This window comes from Pan troglodytes, chromosome 6 (assembly GCF_028858775.2).
Source record: "Pan troglodytes isolate AG18354 chromosome 6, NHGRI_mPanTro3-v2.0_pri, whole genome shotgun sequence".
Classification (NCBI taxonomy): domain Eukaryota; kingdom Metazoa; phylum Chordata; class Mammalia; order Primates; family Hominidae; genus Pan; species Pan troglodytes.
Genome location: NC_072404.2, coordinates 86437051 through 86457277, shown reverse-complemented (window position 1 = coordinate 86457277; position 20227 = coordinate 86437051). Strand labels below are relative to the sequence as shown.

At 38.4% G+C, this 20227-nt stretch overlaps 2 protein-coding genes across 4 annotated transcripts in view; one reads left to right on the top strand and one right to left on the bottom strand.

The window, feature by feature from the left end:
• Positions 1–20227, bottom strand: part of CCDC146 (coiled-coil domain containing 146) — a 256062-nt gene that overhangs the window by 194421 nt on the left and 41414 nt on the right. The gene's annotated exons all lie outside the window — the stretch shown is intronic.
• Positions 1–20227, top strand: part of LOC107973219 (protein FAM185A) — a 59303-nt gene that overhangs the window by 26434 nt on the left and 12642 nt on the right. For 2 of the 3 annotated variants that reach the window (XM_054655897.2, XM_054655896.2), the window contains 2 exons: positions 1843–1938; positions 11916–12050. In XM_054655897.2, the coding sequence (XP_054511872.1) occupies positions 1843–1938; positions 11916–12050 (231 nt within the window). Of the gene's footprint in view, positions 1–1842; positions 1939–11915; positions 12374–20227 lie in introns of those variants that run through there. The other variant, XM_063814633.1, reaches the window with a different exon arrangement.

The window sequence follows — 20227 nt, the reverse complement described above, 5'->3', positions numbered from 1 at the left end:
TATCACCTTTGCCTTCTTTCTTGAAAACATCTTGCGTTTTCATTTTTTATTTTTTAACAGCCTCCAAGGGATGAGCCATCATTAGAGATCAATACAGATAACACGAGGATATAATTACTTTGTGGCCTAGGATATAATTATTTAGCTGTCATTTATTTCTCATTTGGAGGGAAAAATAAATGAAAGTATTATTTATGAGCCACATAAAAATTCTGTGTGCTTTTTTTCCCTCCTTGAGAAAGCGAGAAATCACACTAATGTTTCAGCTATTTTACTTTGTTCAAACTGGAATAATACACACCTTGTGTATTACACTTTTCTTTTTTTTAGCATAATGTAATTTTTACTTGGCTTCTTTTAGGATGCGGTAAGAGGTTTAAAAAGGAGTTTCTGTTGGTACGTAAGCAGTGAAATGTTCATTTTGTCCAGCTATTCTGTGTCATTTATCTCTAGTGGTTTCATTTCCCAACGTCAGTGTTAACTTTTGACACTTGAAAACTAAATAAATTGAGTCTGATAAAGGGCATTTTCCAGTATAGATTGGAAATAAATTATTATAAATGATCTTGGAGCCAGATTTTAAAGTTTATTCCAAATTTACTGTCTTTGTTTGAAGTCAGTTAACATTTTTTTAAAAGAAAAATGTTGGCTCCTATATACACACACACACACACACACACACACACACACACACACACACACAAATGTTTTCTCTCTCCGTTTTGTAAACAGTATAATTTTTGGCATAGTTTTCACCACACTCCCTACTTTGTTTCCACTTTGAAGTAATAAAACCTCCTGATAAAATATGCTTTTTAAGAGGCCTCTCTAAAAAGAATATGCTTTGGCTTTCTCCAGGCAGTCAGATAGAATATTAAATTAAAGATTCAATTGCCATAGGAGAAAGAGAAGAAGGAAAAACCACTTAGCACTAACTCTTCAAGTTCATTTCCTTACTTCCTTATTTTGACTGTTTTCCCTTGAACTTGAGATACTGGTTGATTCAAAAGTGGGGTCATCGACCACATAGGGAAATTTGAATGACAAATCAGGGTTACCTTAATTATTATTTTCTTATCCTCACTTAAAGATACCTGTTCAATTCCAGAAACTTGAAAAGAACTATTAGATATAAACAAGCTATTCTTCAAATTATTCCACCCTGCCCTTCTGCCCCTTAAAGAAATGCAGCAAGCCAGGAACAGTGGTTTGTGCCTGTAATCCCAGGAGTATCACTTGATCCCAGGAGTCAGAGACGAGCCTGGACAACATAGCAAGACCCTGTCTCTAAAAAAAAAAAAGAAAAAAAGAAAAAAAGAAATGCGACAACTTTATGTAGAGTAATCTTTTACTATTAGGAGCACTTCTTAGTATCAGCAAATTTGCTACAAGGAGAAATTATGAGAGGTTTTGATTTTTGTCAGCCTTGCTACTGCTTGTATGTGACTATACATGAGGTAGAATTCTTTGGTAATTATTGAAAGTTTACTAAATGTATCAACATGATAAAAAACTAAATATATCAATGATGCTTAGTGGTCAAAGGAACCATTACTTGCAGACTCTCCTTCCTACTCATAAAGTTTTAGAGTAAATGTTTAGAGATAAGTTATTCAGGTTAATATAGATAAAGATTTTTAAATTAGTTGTTTAATGGATTTCTAGGTTTCTGATACTGTTTACGTTTAAGTGCAAACAATGGCATTGCTATGAGGAAAATACTAAACCTTGCAAGATTCTTAGCCCCTTATCCTAATGCTAAAGCAGAGCCTTTTATTTCAAGTTTGTAATTCCATTTATCAAGTAAGAATTATTTTACTTATGGTTTTTTCTTCTTCCTAGATTCGTCTTCTGGATGTCTAAAAGCCTCAACTAATCAGGGTGCCATAGATGTTTATGTCAGCCAACTGGGGAAAGTGGAATTGAAATCCCATAAAGGTTAGTGAACTGGAATGTTTTATTTTGACATATGATGTAAGGAAGGTTTATGTGACACTCAGGAAACAGATGGTCAAATTATCTATACTGACATAGTGATTTCAAGAAAATATCTTCTGATAGAACCTAATTTAAAGGCACTGGTCTGCTGGCTTTCTAGACTAGTGATCTTTACAACTTTTGGGATAGATGGCCATGCAGACTATCTCTCCCTTTGTAGTACAAACAAAAATGTAATATTTTGACTGTTATTATGGAATTTTTAAATGTTACTCTGTGGATTTTTCAGTTTATTCTATTCTGAAATAGAATAATCTTTGAAGGAAAAACGCTGCCATACACTCTTTTGGAAGCTTCTCTGCCAGCCTGTAAAAGGAACTTCTCAGGCAATCAGTGTAGAGTAACAGTTTTCAAAGTGTGATCCTTAAATAAAGGTATCACACAGAAAGGTCCTCTAAAGTGATTACTTAGTCTCTTGAAGTATCAAGACTTATGATATGTCTCTATCATTTAACTTCTGACACAACTTATTCTGAGTCCAACTCTTTCATTTAAAATGGTATACTTTTCATCTGAAAGCTAAATATGAATTTGTCTGTTCTTCTGCACACATGGATGTACACATATGTGTTGACAAGTGGCTTGGGTGAAGTAGGTTGGCCATAGGGGCTGAAGTGGCTTGGCTGCAGAAAGTTAAGAACTGTAGCTCTGTATAAAAAAAATTTTTAAATAGTCTAGCAGCTCTTGCATGTTGGCCAGATGTTTAACAAGGAAAATATTTCCTCACAGAGACTGATTGTTCCGCTATTAGTAGTTGCTTTACCATATTGATGTAATAGTTTTTTTTAATCCATCTCTAGAATTTGTCAGTGTCAAAACTGCAAAACACAGAGGTCTGAAACCTCAGTTATTGCTGATACACCGGTGTGACTTCTCAATATCATATTTTCTCCCTTTAAAATAGGATAAACTTATGTCCTCACTAAATCTAAGAGCTTCAGGTAATACTCTTCAGGGAAAATTATAAATGGCATGTAAGTCATATAACTGTACTCCATTATTACAAAGATCCAAAGAGAAGAGGGATATATTGTTAATATAACTAGTAACAGAGTAAGAACAAAGTTTTGAATAAGCAGCTGTTACATACAAATAATTTAATGTTTTGCACAGTAGGCAAAATAAAACAAACAGAAAACTGTAAAACTTTTGAAGATTGTTAGTCTTTATTCATTTAAAATATTTCTTAGTATTATTTGGAATATTGCTGGAACAATATTGGAATAGTATTTGAAACTATTGAAATAGTATTTGATGTTGCAAAATTTGATTAGGATTACAGTTTTATGTTTTCTTCTACTGGGACCATGTTACTGGCAAAAGCTTAAAGACAACTGAAAACAAAGATTTCTGTCTTACTTCAGATCTCCGAATTCTCAATACACTTGGGAACAGTAACTTTTTAAGAGTAATGGAAAGTTATTCAGTAACTCTTTCTTAATGGTTAGCAAAGACATCCGGAATCCATTCCAACTCTGCCACTGTCTTGCTGTAGGGTTCAGAGCCAGCCACTGGAGTCTCTTAGGTCTTCAACATTTTCTGATGTGGAAAAATATATAATGCTTGTTTTCTTTCACCTTATGAAAATTAATATGGTGACCTTCTTAATTCATTCCAGGCTATGCTTGGGCCTGGGAGTCACAGCTGAATCTGAGTACTGACTTTTCCACTTAACATTTCGTCCTTGGGAAAATCACTAATTTTAACATAATATGCCTTCAATAAATGATGCTGTTAGTTCACATTTGAATTTTTAAGAGGATAGTACTGATGTCAACCATGAAGAAGTTAATGATGTGAAAAGAGGTTAAAGAACACAACAAGAGCCCTCCTTTCTAAAAAAGTTAGTGTTAAAGATGGGACATTAGGAAGGTTTTCAAGTCATGAAAATTCTTCATTCACAAACAGTAATGGAGTTTTGGTAGGTGGCTTTTGGCTTTTAAAGATGTGGAGGGAGATGGGGTAGAAATCTTTGCATTGCTTAACATTTCTAAAGATCTGAAAAATTTAAGATCATGTTATGCATTTAAGAACAGAGACAAGTGTTCATAAAGTTAGCACACTTGAAACTTGATACATTTAGACATATCAAGCCCTACAAAAAAGTTTTTTAAATCCATGATTTTCTACTTTTGAAAGTATGTTTGGTAGAAAAACGTGTCCTCTATTTATCCTGAAATCTTCCAGGGTTGTTTTTGTTTTGTTTTTTCCTAAAGCCCTCATATGTTGTTATGGGAATCTCCTGTCTGTAGTTTACATTTGAACCCTGGAAAGCAATTTGGTTTTTTGTTTTTGTTTTTGAGACAGGGTATCACTCTGTCACCCAGGCTGGAGTGCAGCAGCAAGGTCATGGCTCAGTGCAGCCTCATCAGGATCGCCTAAGCTTGGGAGGTCAGCCTTCCAGGTAGATGAGACTACAGTTGTGCACCACCACACCCAGCTTTTTTTTTTTCTTTTTTTTGAGCTGGGGGAGGTAGAAACAGGGTTTCACCATGTTGTCCAGGCTGGTCTCGAACCCTTGAGCTCAAGCAATCCACCTACCTTGGCCTCCCAAAGCGCTGGGATTACAGCCACAAGCCACTGTGCCTGGCTGCAATTTATTTCTTAATAAAATAAACTAGTTGTAGTAATATGCATTGTTCCCTAATTTTTTTTAGAATAGAACAGTTCATCATGCTTATCTCAAACTTCTAGCTCCAGTTAGGAAGACCAAGAAATTACTTAAGGAAGCTTAAGCTGATATTAGCCAGATTGGAAGGAAAACCACGACCCATAAGTAAATGCATTCTAAACCCCATCCTTACTATCTTTGTCCACAGAGGTGGGGTTAATGCTTTATGGCAGGGGCCTTTTACCTACTTTATTTAATGAAAAACAGGAAGGAAAACTTCTGAAATAGGAGTGTGTTGGTGAATTTACACTGCAACCCACATAATTCGAAAAATGATTCCATACCTAACAGAGTACTTTTCCTGATTTACTCCTTTAGAAGGTTGAATTACAGCCAGGTTGTATAGAAATACAGGTTGAGTGTCTTACCTTAGGTATCCAAAAGCCTGTAATCTACTCAAAAGAAACATTAGTGAGTTGGAATTCAAATAATCCTTTTCTATTGTTATTTTTTGTTACACACAAGGCACATCTGAAAGCACAAGAGCTCAGTGTTCTAGTTGTGTTATAATAATGAGGTCACAAGTCCTGTACTATGATGAGGTAGGAGTGTGTGAAATACCATGGTGGTTAAAAGCATGGGCTTTGGGGTGGAGCCAAGATGGCCAAATACGAACAGCTCCAGTCTACAGCTGCCAGCATGAGCGACGCAGAAGACAGGTGATTTCTGCATTTCCCACTGAGGTACCGGGTTCATCTCACTGGGGAGTGTCAGAAAGTGGGTGCAGGACAGTGGGCGCAGCGCACCGAGCGTGAGCTGAAGCAGGGCGAGGCATCGCCTCACCTGGGAAGCGCAAGGGGTCAGGGAGTACCCTTTCCTAGTCAAAGAAAGGGGGTGACAGACGGCACCTGGAAAATCGGGTCACTCCCACCCTAATACTGCTCATTTCCAATGGTCTTAGCAAACGGCACACCAGGAGATTATATCCCACGCATGACTCTGAGGGTCCTATGCCCACGGAGCCTCGCTCATTGCTAGCACAGCAGTCTGAGATCAAACTGCAAGGCAGCAGCGAGGCTAGGGGAGGGGCGCCCACCATTGCTGAGGTTTGATTAGGTAAACAAAGTGGCCATGAAGCTCGAACTGGGTGGAGCCCACCGCAGCTCAAGGAGGCCTGCCTGCCTCTGTAGACTCCACATCTGGGGGCAGGGCACAGCCAAACAAAAGGCAGCAGAAAGCTCTGCAAACTTAAATGTGCCTGTCTGACAGGCTTGAAGAGAGTAATGGTTCTCCCAGCACACAGCTGGACATCTGAGAATGGACAGACTGCCTCAAGTGGGTCCCTGACCCCCGAGTAGCCTAACTGGGAGTTATCCCCCAGTACGGGCAGACGGACACCTCACACGGCCAGGTACTCCTCTGAGACAAAACTTCCAGACTAATGATCAGGCAGCAACATCTGCTGTTCACCAATATCCGCTGTTCTGCAGCCTCCGCTGCTGATACCCAGGCAAACGGTCTGGAGTAGACCTCCAGCAAACTCCAACAGACCTGCAGCTGAGGGTCCTGACTGTTAGAAGGAAAACTAACAAACAGAAAGGACATCCACACAAAAACCCCATCTGTACGTCACCATCATCAAAGACCAAAGGTAGATAAAACCACAAAGATGGGGAAAAAAACAGAGCAGAAAAACTGGAAACTCTCAAAATCAGAGCGCCTCTCCTCCTCTAGAGGAACGTGGCTCCTCACCAGTAACGGAACAAAGCTGGATGGAGAATGACTTTGACGAGTTGAGAGAAGAAGGCTTCAGACAATCAAACTACTCTGAGCTAAAGGAGGAAGTTTGAACCCATGGCAAAGAAGTTAAAAACCTTGAAAAAAATTAGATGAATGGCTAACTAGAATAATCAATGCAGAGAAGTCCTTAAAGGACCTGATGGAGCTGAAAACCAAGGCATGAGAACTATGTGACGAATGCACAAGCCTCAGTAGCTGATTCAATCAACTGGAAGAAAGGGTATCAGTGATGGAAGATGACATGAATGAAATGAAGCGAGAAGTTTAGAGAAAAAAGAATAAAAAGAAATGAACAAAACCTCCAAGAAATATGGGACTATGTGAAAAGACCAAATCTACATCTGATTGGTGTACCTGAAAGTGATGGGGAGAATGGAACCAAGTTGGAAAACACTCTGCAGGATATTATCCAGGAGAACTTCCCCAGTATAGCAAGGCAGGCCAACATTCACATTCAGGAAATACAGAGAATGCCACAAAGATACTCCTCGAGAAGAGCAACTCCAAGACACATAATTGTCAGATTCACCAAAGTTGAAATGAAGGAAAAAATGTTAAGGGCAGCCAGAGAGAAAGGTCGGGTTACCCACAAAGGGAAGCCCATCAGACTAACAGTGGATCTCTTGGCAGAAACTCTACAAGCCAGAAGTGAGTGGGGGCCAATATTCAACGTTCTGAAAGAAAAGAATTTTCAACCCAGAATTTCATATCCAGCCAAACTAAGCTTCATAAGTGAAGGAGAAATAAAATACTTTACAGACAAGCAAATGCTGAGGGATTTTGTCACCAACAGGCCGCCCCTAAAACAGGTCCTGAAGGAAGCACTAAACATGGAAAGGAACAACCGGTACCAGCCACTGCAAAAACATGCCAAATTGTGAAGACCATCGAGGCTAGGAAGAAACTGCATCAACTAATGAGCAAAATAACCAGCTAACATCATAATGACAGGATCAAATTCACACATAATAATATTAACCTTAAATGTAAATGGGCTAAATGCTCCAATTAAAAGACACAGACTGGCAAATTGGATAAAGACTCAAGACCCATCAGTGTGCTGTATTCAGGAAACCCATCTCATGTGCAGAGACACACATAGGCTCAAAATAAAGGGATGGAGGAAGATCTACCAAGCAAATAGAAAACAAAAAAAGGCAGGGGTTGCAATCCTAGTCTCTGATAAAACAGACTTGAAACCAGCAAAGATCAAAAGAGACAAAGAAGGCCATTACATAATGGTAAAGGGATCAATTCAACAAGAAGAGATAACTATCGTAAATATATATGCACCCAATACAGGAGCACCCAGATTCATAAAGCAAGTCCTTAGAGACCTACAAAGAGACTTAGACTCCCACATAATAATAATGGGAGACTTTAACACCCTACTGTCAGCATTAGACAGATCAACGAGACAGAAAGTTAACAAGGATATCCAGGAATTGAACTCAGCTCTGCACCAAGCAGACCTAAGAGACATCTACAGAACTCTCCACCCCAAATCAACAGAATATACATTGTTCTCAGCACCACACCACACTTATTCCAAAATTGACCACTTAGTTGGAAGTAAAGCACTCCTCAGGAAATGTAAAAGAATAGAAATTATAACAAACTGTCTCTCAGACCACAGTGCAATCAAACTAGAACTCAGGATTAACAAACTCACTCAAAACCACTCAACTGCATGGAAACTGAACAACCTGCTCCTGAATGACTACTGGGTACATAACGAAATGAAGGCAGAAATAAAGATGTTCTTTGAAACCAATGAAAACAAAGACACAACATACCAGAATCTCTGGTATGTCAAAGATACCAGAATCTCTGATATGCTCTGGTATGTCAAAGCAGTGTGTAGAGGGAAATTTATAGCCCTAAATGCCCACAAGAGAAAGCAGGAAAGATCTAAAATTGACACCCTAACATCACAATTAAAAGAACTAGAGAAGCAAGAGCAAACACATTCAAAAGCTAGCAGAAGGCAAGAAATAACTAAGATCAGAGCAGAACTGAAGGAAATAGAGACACAAAAAACCCTTCAAAAAATCAATGAATGCAGGAGCTGGTTTTTTGAAAAGATCAACAAAATTGATAGACTGCTAGCAAGACTAAGAAGAAAAGAGAGAAGAATCAAATAGACGCAATAAAAAATGACAAGGGATATCATCACCGATCCCACAGAAATAAAAGCTACCATCAGAGAATACTATAAACACCTCTACAGAAATAAACTAGAAAATCTAGAAGAAATGGATAAATTCCTGGACACATACACCCTCCCAAGACTAAACCAGGAAGAAGTTGAATCTCTGAATAGACCAATAACAGGCTCTGAAATTGAGGCAATAATTAATAGCTTACCAACCAAAAAAAGTCCAGGACCAGATGGATTCACAGCCGAATTCTACCAGAGGTACAAGGAGGAGCTGGTACCATTCCTTCTGAAACTATTCCAATCAATAGAAAAAGAGGGAATCCTTCCTAACTCATTTTATGAGGCCAGCATCATCCTGATACCAAAGCCTGGCAGAGACACACACACAAAAAAAATTTTAGACCAATATTCCTGATGAACATCGATGCAAAAATCCTCAATAAAATACTGGCAAACCAAATCCAGCAGCACATCAAGAAGCTTATCCACCATGATCAAGTGGGCTTCATCCCTGGGATGCAAGGCTGGTTCAACATATGCAAATCAATAAACATAATCCAGCATATAAACAGAACCAACGACAAAAACCATATGATTATCTCAATAGATGCAGAAAAGGCCTTGACAAAATTCAACAATGCTTCATGCTAAAAACTCTCAATAAATTAGGTATTGATGGGACGTATCTCAAAATAATAAGAGCTATCTCCGACAAACCCACAGCCAATATCATACTGAACAGGCAAAAACTGGAAGCATTCCCCTTGAAAACTGGCACAAGACAGGGATGCCCTCTCTCACCACTCCTCTTCAACATAGTGTTGGAAGTTCTGGCCAGGGCAATCAGGCAGGAGAAGGAAATAAAGGGTATTCAATTAGGAATAGAGGAAGTCAAATTGTCCCTGTTTGCAGATAACATGATTGTATATCTAGAAAACCCCATCGTCTCAGCCCAAAATCTCCTTAAGCTGATAGGCAACTTCAGCAAAGTCTCAGGATACAAAATCAATGTGCAAAAATCACAAGCATTCTTATACACCAATAACAGACAGAGAGTGAAATCATGAGTGAACTCCCATTTACAATTGCTTCAAAGAGAATAAAATACCTAGGAATTCAACTTACAAGGGACGTGAAGGACCTTTTCAAGGAGAACTACAAACCACTGCTCAATGAAATAAAAGAGGATACAAACAAATGGAAGAACATTCCATGCTCATGGGTAGGAAGAATCAATATCATGAAAATGGCCATACTGCCCAAGGTAATTTATAGATTCAATGCCATCCCCATCAAGCTACCAATGACTTTCTTCACAGAATTGGAAAAAACTACTTTAAAGTTCATATGGAACCAAAAAAGAGCCCGCAGTGCCAAGTCAATCCTAAGCCAAAAGAACAAAGCTGGAGGCATCACGCTACCTGACTTCAAACTATACTACAAGGCTACAGTAACCAAAACAGCATGGTACTGGTACCAAAACAGAGATATAGACCAATGGAACAGAACAGAGCCCTCAGAAATAATGCCGCATATCTACAACCATCTGATCTTTGACAAACCTGACAAAAACAAGCAATGGGGAAAGGATTCCCTATTTAATAAATGGTGCTGGGAAAACTGGCTAGCCATATGTAGAAACCTGAAACTGGATCCCTTCTTTACACCTTATACAAAAATTAATTCAAGATGGATTAAAGACTTAAATGTTAGACCTAAAACCATAAAATCCCTGGAAGAAGACCTAGGCAATACCATTCAGGACATAGGCATGGGCAAGGACTTCATGTCTAAAACACCAAAAGCAATGGCAACAAAAGCCAAAATTGACAAATGGGATCTAATTAAACTAAAGAGCTTCTGCACAGCAAAAGAAACGACCATCAGAGTGAACAGGCAACCTACTGAATGGGAGAAATTTTTTGCAATCTACTCATCTGACAAAGGGCTCATATCCAGAATCTACAATGAACTCAAACAAATTTACAAGAAAAAAACAAACAGCCCCATCAAAAAGTGGACAAAGGATATGAACAGACACTTCTCAAAAGAAGACATTTATGCAGCCAAAAAACACATGAAAAAATGCTCATCATCAGTGGCCATCAGAGAAATGCAAATCAAAACCACAATGAGATACCATCTCACACCAGTTAGAATGGCAATCATTAAAAAGTCAGGAAACAACAGGTGCTGGAGAGGATGTGGAGAAATAGGAACACTTTTACACTGTTGGGTGGACTGTAAGCTAATTCAAACATTGTGGAAGTCAGTGTAGCGATTCCTCCGGGATCTTGAACTAGAAATACCATTTGACCCAGCAATCCCATTACTGGGTATATACCCAAAGGATTATAAATCATGCTGCTATAAAGACATGCACACGTATGTTTATCGTGGCACTATTCACAATAGCAAAGACTTGGAACCAACCCAAATGTCCAACAATGATAGACTGGATTAAGAAAATGTGGCATATATACACCATGGGATACTATGCAGCCATAAAAAAGGATGAGTTCATGTCCTTCGTAGGGACATGGATGAAGCTGGAAACCATCATTCTCAGCAAACTATCACAAGGACAAAAAACCAAACACCGCATGTTCTCACTCATAGGTGGGAATTGAACAATGAGAACACATGAACACAGGAAGGGGAACATCACACACCGGGGCCTGTTGTGGGGTCAGGGCAGTGGGGAGGGATAGCATTAGGAGATATACCTAATGTTAAATGACAAGTTAATGGGTGCAGCACACCAACATGGCACATGTATACATATGTAACTAACCTGCACGTTGTGCACATGTACCCTAAAACTTAAAGTATAATAATAAAAAAAAAAAAAGCATGGGCTTTGTAATTATTGAGCTGAGTCTAGGTTCCAGCACGAGCACTAGTGGGAACTTGAGCAAGTTCTTATCTATAAAATCGGGGCAATAATAATACCTCATAAAGTTAATATGGGGATTAAAACATAATGTAATTAGGGGTCTGGCTCATATTAAATGCTCAATGGCAAATCCTATCTATAAGCTACATGTGTAGTAAATTACTCACTTTCTGGTGTTGGATGAGCTGTGTAGGACTATTGGCAAAAGAAGAACTAGTAGTTAATAATGTGCTAATAACCCATATTCTTGACAGAAGTTACTGTGAATGCCTTGAGAGTAAGGAAACTTTGGGCACCTGGGAATAAGGAAAAGGTTTAAATAAATACTGTATGCTGAGGAGTAAAAACAGTGTCTCAGGAGCAATGCTACCCTGTCAGTCAAATTTATAATAGACTCTGGTACTTTTGATTTCTTTATATTACTAAGCTCTCCATTATATTTATTACAGGTTCTATTATTGTCAAGGTCCCATCTTCACTTCAAGCTCATTTACAGTTATCAGGGAAAGAGGTTGATGTGAACTCAGAAGTCCATGTTCAGGAAATGGCTGAAGCTCATAAAGATGATGTTGTAACAGTGACTGGTAAGGAGGCTGCATTTTGCTCTGTCAGATGAATAGCCATTCTCCATACATAAGTAGAAATGTGGTACACTTAACGGAAATTTTAGCTTTTTTATATTTTTCCATTATTACGTCCTCATGTTTGACATCTTTTTTTCTTCTAGTTGCTTATCATTAATATGATGCAGCCATTTTGTTTAAAAAGACCTCATTAAATCATTTAGGAACACTCATTAGTCCTGTCATTGGGTAAAATTGATTTTTAAATTTTCTAGAAGAGCTGTTTTCTAATTCTTGAACTTAAAAATAAACTGAATACATATATTATAATGCAAAATTTAAAACTAACTTCGTGTGACTGGAGTAAATCGGAATTTTGTTTGGTATGTACATTTTAAACTTGCTCTTTCAGAACAACAAATTCTCAGTCCCACAAATGTGAATCGTTTTTGTACATTTTTCATTATATCTGGCTACACTGGTGGCTGATACTATTTTTTTAAGGTTTGTTATTGGTTGGTTTTTTTGTTGTTTGAGACAGAGTCTTACTCTATTGCCCATACTGGAGTGCAGTGGCGTGACCTTGGCTCACTGCAACCTCCGCCTCCCGGGTTCAAACGATTCTGTTGCCTCACCCTCCTTTGTAGCTGGGACTACAGGCATGCACCACCATGCCCAGCTAAATTTTTTTGTATTTTTAATAGAGACAGGGTTTTACCGTGTTGGCCAGGCTGCTCTCAAATTCCTGACCTCAGGTGATCAGCCCACCTCAGCCTCCCAAAGTGCTGGGATTATAGGCATAAGCCACTGCGCCTGGCCAAGGTTTGTTGTTTTAATGAATAAAAAAATTAATGCTGGTGAAGTTTTCCTTTAAATTTTACCAGAATGGCATCAAGGAGGACATTGCAATTAGACCGTGTATAGGGATGAATGCTACAAGCTAAACCCATGAGATGCCAACTAGAAAAAGGAAGAATTGGGGAGTAGGCGAGGGTGGTCTTCAAAAGATCAAATTTCAGTTTTAGGTATTCATTTTATATGTCGTGAAAATTAAGAAAGTTGTCTGTTAAAATTCATAGAATATTAACAAAAAACATAACAGGAATAAAAATAATACCTATACACTCCCAGATATAACTGCATGCCACCTAATGGGCAGACTCATAGTTAAGTGGCAAAAATTTGATGAAAATCTAAGTACAGTCATGCATCACTTAATGACAGAGATACATTCTGAGAAATGTGTTATTAGGCAATTTTGTTGTCATGTGAACATTATAGAGTGAACTTATACAAACCTAGATGGTACAGCCTACTATACACTGAGGCTGTGTAGTAACCTATTATTCCTAGGCTACACCCTGTACAGCAGGCTACGGTACTGAAAACTGTAGGGAATTGTAACACAATGGTATTTGTATATCTATATATAGAAAAAGTACAGTAAAAATATGGTATAAAAGATAAAACATGGTACGCCTGTATAGGGCACTTACCATAAGTGGAGCTTGTAGGACTGGAAGTTGCTCTGAGTGAGTCAGTATGATGAGTGGTGAGTGTATGTGAAGGCCTAGGACATTACTACTATAGACTTTATAAACACTGTAGAGTTAGGCTACACTAAATTTATTTTTAAGTTTCTTCAATAATAAATTAGCCTTAGTTTACTGTAACTTTTTTACTTTATTTATTCTAGAGATAGCTGCTTTCTCTGTTGCATAGACCGGAGTGCAATTATAGCTCACTATAAACTCAAACTCTGGGCTCAAGTGATCCTTCTGCCTCAGCCTCCCTAGTAGCTAGGTTACAGGTGTGTACTACCATGCCCAGCTAATTTTTAAAAAGTTTTTAGCAGAGACAAGGCCTTGCTATGTTTCCCAGGCTTGTCTTCAGCTCCTGGCCTTAAGTGATCCTCCCGCCTCAACTTCCCAAAGAATATTTTTACTTTATAAACTTACATTTTAAAAAATTTTTTGAGGCTGGGCACGGTGGCTTACGCCTGTAATCCCAGCACTTTGGGAGGCCGAGGTGGGCAGATCGTTTGAGGTCAGGAGTTCGAGACCAGCGTGACCAACATGGTGAAACCCCCATTTCTACTAAAATACAAAAATTAGCCGGTCGTGGTGGCGGGCGCCTGTAATCTCAGCTACTCAGGAGGCTGAGGAAAAAGAATCCCTTGAACTCAGGAGGCAGAGGGTGCAATGAGACAAGATCGCGCCACTGCCCTCCAGTCTGAGCAAGAGCGAGACTCCCTCTCAGAAAAAAATAAAATAAAATAAAAAACTTTTTGACTCTTTTGTAATAATACTTAGCTTGAAACACAAACACACTTTACAGCTGTAGAGATATACTTGTCTATCTTTATTCTGTAAGCTTTTTTCTGTTTTTAAAATTGTTAATTTTTTTAAATTTTACTTTTTAAACTTTGTTAAAAATGAAGACACAAACACACACATTAGTCTAGGCTTTTACTGGGTAAAGAATGTCAGTATCACTTTCACCTCCACATCTTGTCCCACTGAAAGGCCTTCAGGGGCAATAACACACGTGGAGCTGTCATCTCCTGTGATGATAATGCCTTCTTCTGGAATACTTCCTGAAGGACTTGCCTGAGGCTGTTGTATCGTAACTTTTTTTTTTTTTAATAAGCGGAAGATATACACTCTAATGATAAAAAGTATAGTAAATACATAAATCAGTAACACGGTCATTTATTCTCATTATCAAGTATTATGAACTACACATAACATATGTGCTATACTTTTTTATGACAGTGGAGTGGGTTTGTTTACACCAGCATCACCACAAATGCAGGTAGTGCATTGCATTTAAACAACCATTAGGATGGCTACGAAGTCACTAGGTGATAGGAGTTTTTTTACCTCTATTATAATCTTATGGGACAACCATCATTTCTGTAGTTCATCATTGACTGAAACATAATTATGCAGTGTGTGACTGGATATCAAATATAGTGAGAATCAACTTGTAATCTAATGCTTGAATTTGATAAGGAGCCAAGAGAGTTACCTATTTTTGGTCCCAATAATCTAAAACAATAATACATGTTTGTTTAACTGTGCTCTGAATCATAGCATAACCAAAATTATTTGCATATGTAAGCCTGTTTGAATTATAAGCTAAAGCTATTTTGTCATATTTTTATTCATTTATTCATGGAATCATATGCCTTTCTAAAATTTAGATTGTTTTAAAACTATTCTCACGACTTCAGTCATTATTTCTATGTACATAACTTCCAAGTCAATACATGCAGACCTGATCTCTATTGTTCTTGTGCATTTCTATTCCACTAAACCAGTGCCACCTAAAACTTAATGTTTAAAAACAAAATTATCTTCCCCTAGCCTACCTCTTCCTTCTCCTGTCTTTTCTATTTTTCTTTATTTGCTCAGTTACTCAACAAATGTTTGAGTCAACACTGCCGGAAACTAGGAGTGCAAGGGTAATATAAAGCATGGTCTCACTGCCTTCTGAGGAGCTTACATTCTAGTGAGGAAAGGCAAACCAGAGAATACAGTACAGTGGGATCAATGTTATAAACGTATGTACATCGTACTGTGAGAACACAAGGGTGAGGAAGTGAGAGAAGTCAAATATGGCCAAACTATAGAGAGTAAAGGGGAAAGTGGCATAAAAGTAGGCTGGAGAGTTTGGGAGAGGTCAGATCATATGGGACAGTTTGGATTTTATATTAAGAGCATTGGGAAGCCCTTGGAAGGTTTTAACTTGGGGTTCACATAATCAGATTTTTGTGTTAGAAAGATCACTCTGAATGTTGAGTGGGGATAGATGAGAAAGAACAATGGTGGATGAAGGAGAAAAAAACAACTTTTGCTTTTTAGGAGGTTACTGCAGTAATTCAGCAGAAGGAGTACAGGGGCCTGGACTCCATAGTGAGCTATCTTAAACTCAGCAAATAAATAGGCCTTCAGTAACTTTTGCTTGAATATAAAGACGAATGAATGCTATGAGGAAGATGCATGCTTACCTCATTGGTTATTATGAAGCGCCTTAGCCTATTGAGTTCTTTTTGTGTGTTACTTGTTATTATGGCTTATACTCCGGCCCCACCTCCTGAAGCAGGAAGGGACAAATCGCAGAATGATGAGTTTATTTCCTGTTCACAGTGAAAGAATCTAGGTACTGATCAAGCATCATTTTGCAGAGTAGCACAGACTACCCTATGAGGTTGGTCCCCAGATGGATCTCTATGTTGTCTCTGATAGCAAATTAAATCCATTAAAGTAATAATGGACCTCAGGTGAAGAGAGCAGCAGTCTCTGGAGGGAGCTGTGAGTATGAACAGGTGATTGGGTTTAAGAGAAACTTCCATATTTCATTTTGGTTTTAAAACTGTTTGGTACCCAGTCAGCCACAGGCCTTATGTATCAACTGGATGAAATAATTTAAGAGGCCTAGAAAATCAGGGCAGATTGCTTTTTTCTATGGAGATTTCCAATCTGAAACCAAATTTTGGAAATAATAAGCAGCTTTATATGTGAGCTATTATTATAGGCAGCTGAGCTCAGCTCATCTTGGCCTTCCTCATAGAGCCCATGAGGGATAAAAATAGAAATACTCTTATTGCTAAGAGCCTGGATTGTATCTGCAGCATGACTTCTGGATAATCTCTGCAAGAAGCCATGCCAGTAAAATTATTCCCTTAGGTTCCAGCTTCCCACAGGGTTTTGATGTGTCAGCTCTATAATTTTATTTGATTTCCTGCTCCATGGTTTCCTTTGCTATTGCTGTCACTGATAAATAAACTCAGGTGTATAATTCCTACCATGATTTACACGTATTATGTGCTATTCTGAGGTCAAAAGGAAACCTGAGACTCTCAGGCTGAAACATTTACCTACTAAAAAGCTATGCACAAGTGTGTATTGGGGCTGCATTCTATAATCTTCATGAGAGTCTTGATTCTAAGTTTTGTCCTCTACCCATGTGTGGCAAATTTAACATGTTGTGAGTGGCTTAGGTAAGATGCTTCTAATAAGTTGGCTTCTCTATTAGGTTTTAGACTTGGTTCATCAACTTAGATATGAAACTTGACTGTGGTAAACATCAAGTCTCCAAGCCCAGGTATGCATGTTGTACAAAGTCCTTTGGTCTTTACAACTCCACAATTTAGATGTTTAAATGTTCAAAGAATATTAGAGGTAAAGTGCATTGCCAGTGAACGGATTGGTGTTTGTCATTGTCTGGATAGTAGGGAAGCTAGCACTACTGGGTTTACCTCATTTTAGTAAAACTGGAAATATAAAGCATATACAACATAAATTCATTTGGGATAAAAATAAACCACCAAGTCAGAAAAGAGTTCTTAGCTTGTCTAAAGGACAGAGGGTAATAACATACAATGGAATTGTTATTTATAGTGGAATACTCGTTCATGGGTTGGAAAAGAGGTTGAAATGGGACTAAGCTCATAAGATGCCACTTTAAAAATCTAGAAACACTGTTTTCTCTCCAAATCGGGAAAAATCCCCTCTTTTGATATGACTAACTCTTGGAAATAGCTCTGATTTTAGAACCCACTAAAGTTTTTGGTTTTTCAAAGCTTATAGCACACGAATTTCTCAGCAATGTATATATATTTCAGGACCAGATGAAAGAAATTCAATAACAGAATGAAGAATGCTCTAAGGCTTATAGCTATCTGCTTAAAAGTACTTTGACAGGGAGTTAATGTAGGAACTGTTTTCGCGTCATAGTGCTTTTATGGTTTTTTTTTTTTTTTTTTTTTTTTTTTTTTTTTTTGAGACGGAGTCTCTCTCTATCACCCAGGCTGGAGTGCAGTGGCGCCATCTCGGCTCACTGCAACCTCTGCCTCCCGGGTTCCAGGGGTTCTTCTGCCTCAGCCTCCTGAGTAGCTGGGACTACAGGCGCCCGCCACCACGCCCGGCTAATTTTTGTATTTTTAGTAGAGACAGGGTTTCACCATATTGGCCAGGCTGGTCTCACCTCCTGACCTCGTGATTCGCCCACCTTGGCCTCCCAAAGTGCTGGGATTTCAGGCGTGAGCCACTGCACCCAGCCGCTTTTATGGTGTTTTTATTTCCCCACCTTTTTGTTAAAGAATAAGATCTTGAGAGTATCATGGGTAATCAGATGTCAATGTTGTTAATGTTTGCCCCAAAAAAGAAGATCAGGTTTTCTTTCCATTCATCTGCAAACTTTATCTGTAAACACCATATAGTAAATATGTTAGACTTAGCAGATTACATATGGACTCTGTTGCATATATTTTTTTGTTTTTAAATAACCCTTTAAAAATGTAAAAGCCCGGCCGGGCACGGTCGCTCACGCCTGTAATCCCAGCACTTTGGGGGGCCGAGGTGGGTGGATCACCTAAGGTCAGGAGTTAGAGACCAGCCTGGCCAACATGGCGAAACCCTGTCTCTACTAAACATACAAAAATTAGCTGGGTGTGGTGGCGGGTGCCTGAAATCCCAGCTACTCGGGAGGCTAAGGCAGACAGAATTGCTTGAACCCAGGAGGCAGAGATTGCAGTGAGCCGAGATCGTGCCACTGGACTCCAGCCTGGGTGACAGAGACTCCATCTCAAAAAAAAAAAAAAAGTAAAAGCCCTTCTTAGCTTTCAGGGCATACAAAAACAGGCCCCTGGCCAGATTTGGCCCATGAGCTATAGTTTGCTGATCCCTAGACTAGAGTTCAAAGTGCAGGCCCCAATCTCAGAGCATTATGAGTTCTGTTTGTGATGCCTGTGGGGTTTTGTTTTATTATTGTCTTTGTATTTATTTTGGTCATTCAAGAAATATTAAACCATAGCCAAATCCTTATCCTAAGTGAACTATCCCCAGTAGTGAAGAAAACATGATTCGTGCACACAAAAGTTTAATCTTGTAACTTTTAAGAAACAGTGCAACCATAGAAGATATATGATGGCAAATAAATACACAAAAATATATTTACCATCACTAGCCATTAGGGAAATGCACATTAAAACCAGAATAAAATACTACATACTTACTAGAATGGCAAAAATTAAAAATACTGATTATTCAAATGCTGGCAAGTGTGCAGAGAAACTGGATCTCTTCTACATTACTCGTGGGAATGTAAAATGATACAGCTACTCTATAACTCAGTCTGGCAGTTTCTTAAAAAAATAGAAAAAAAGAGAAACTACCATTAATCACCTAGCATTTATATTCCTGGGCATTTATCCTGGGGAAATGTAACTTATGTTCACACAAAAACCTGTACACAAATGTTCACAGCTTTATTTGTAATAGCCAAAAAACTGGAAATGACTTAAATATCCTTCCATGACTGAATGTTCATATGACTCATGGTATGTCCACATAAGGTAATTCACCGACAAAGGGAACAATCTGTTGATGTAAACAACTTGAAGGGAATTTAAGGGCATTAATCTGAGTGAAAAAAGCCAATCTCAAAATGGTTCATACTCTATGATTCCATTTATATAACATTCTTGAAACGACAAAATTAAAGATGTAGAGAATAGACAAGTGGTTGCCATAGGTTAGGGAAGGAGAAGGAGAGTATGACTTTAAAGGGACATGACAAGGGACTTCCTTTGTAGTGACAGAACAGTTCCATATCTTGATTAAAATGATGGTTATATATGAATCTATATATGTGATATATAAAATGTCATGAGTATATACAAAGACATACCCGAAAAATGAATGCATGTAAAAACTGGTGAAATCTGAGTAAGGTCTATAGTCCAGTTAATTTGCCAGCTAATTTCCTGGTTTTGATAGTGCAGTATAGTTATAGAAGCTGTCACCATTAGGGGAACTGAGTGATGGGTATACAGAACCTCTCTCTACTGTTTTTGTAACTTGTCAGTATGAAATTATTTCAAAATAAGTTTAAAAAGAGGGTGAAAAGAAGGCAGGGAGTGGGAGAAAGAAAAATAATGAAGTCTTCTGGGCAGGATGGAGTTAAAGGGTCTGACTTACCTTCCCACCTGAAACAATGACAAAAAAATTTAAAAATTAAGCAGATACAGGAAACAAACAAGATGAGTCTTGCTTACTGCCTTGAGAGAGTCTCCAGGCTCCAGTACGGGAAAAGGGAACTGCTCTGGAGTCTAGAACACTCCCTGAGTTAGGGAGATCAAGATGAGAGTCAATAAAGATCAAGACAGGGTTCACAGGACAAAGTACCAGACG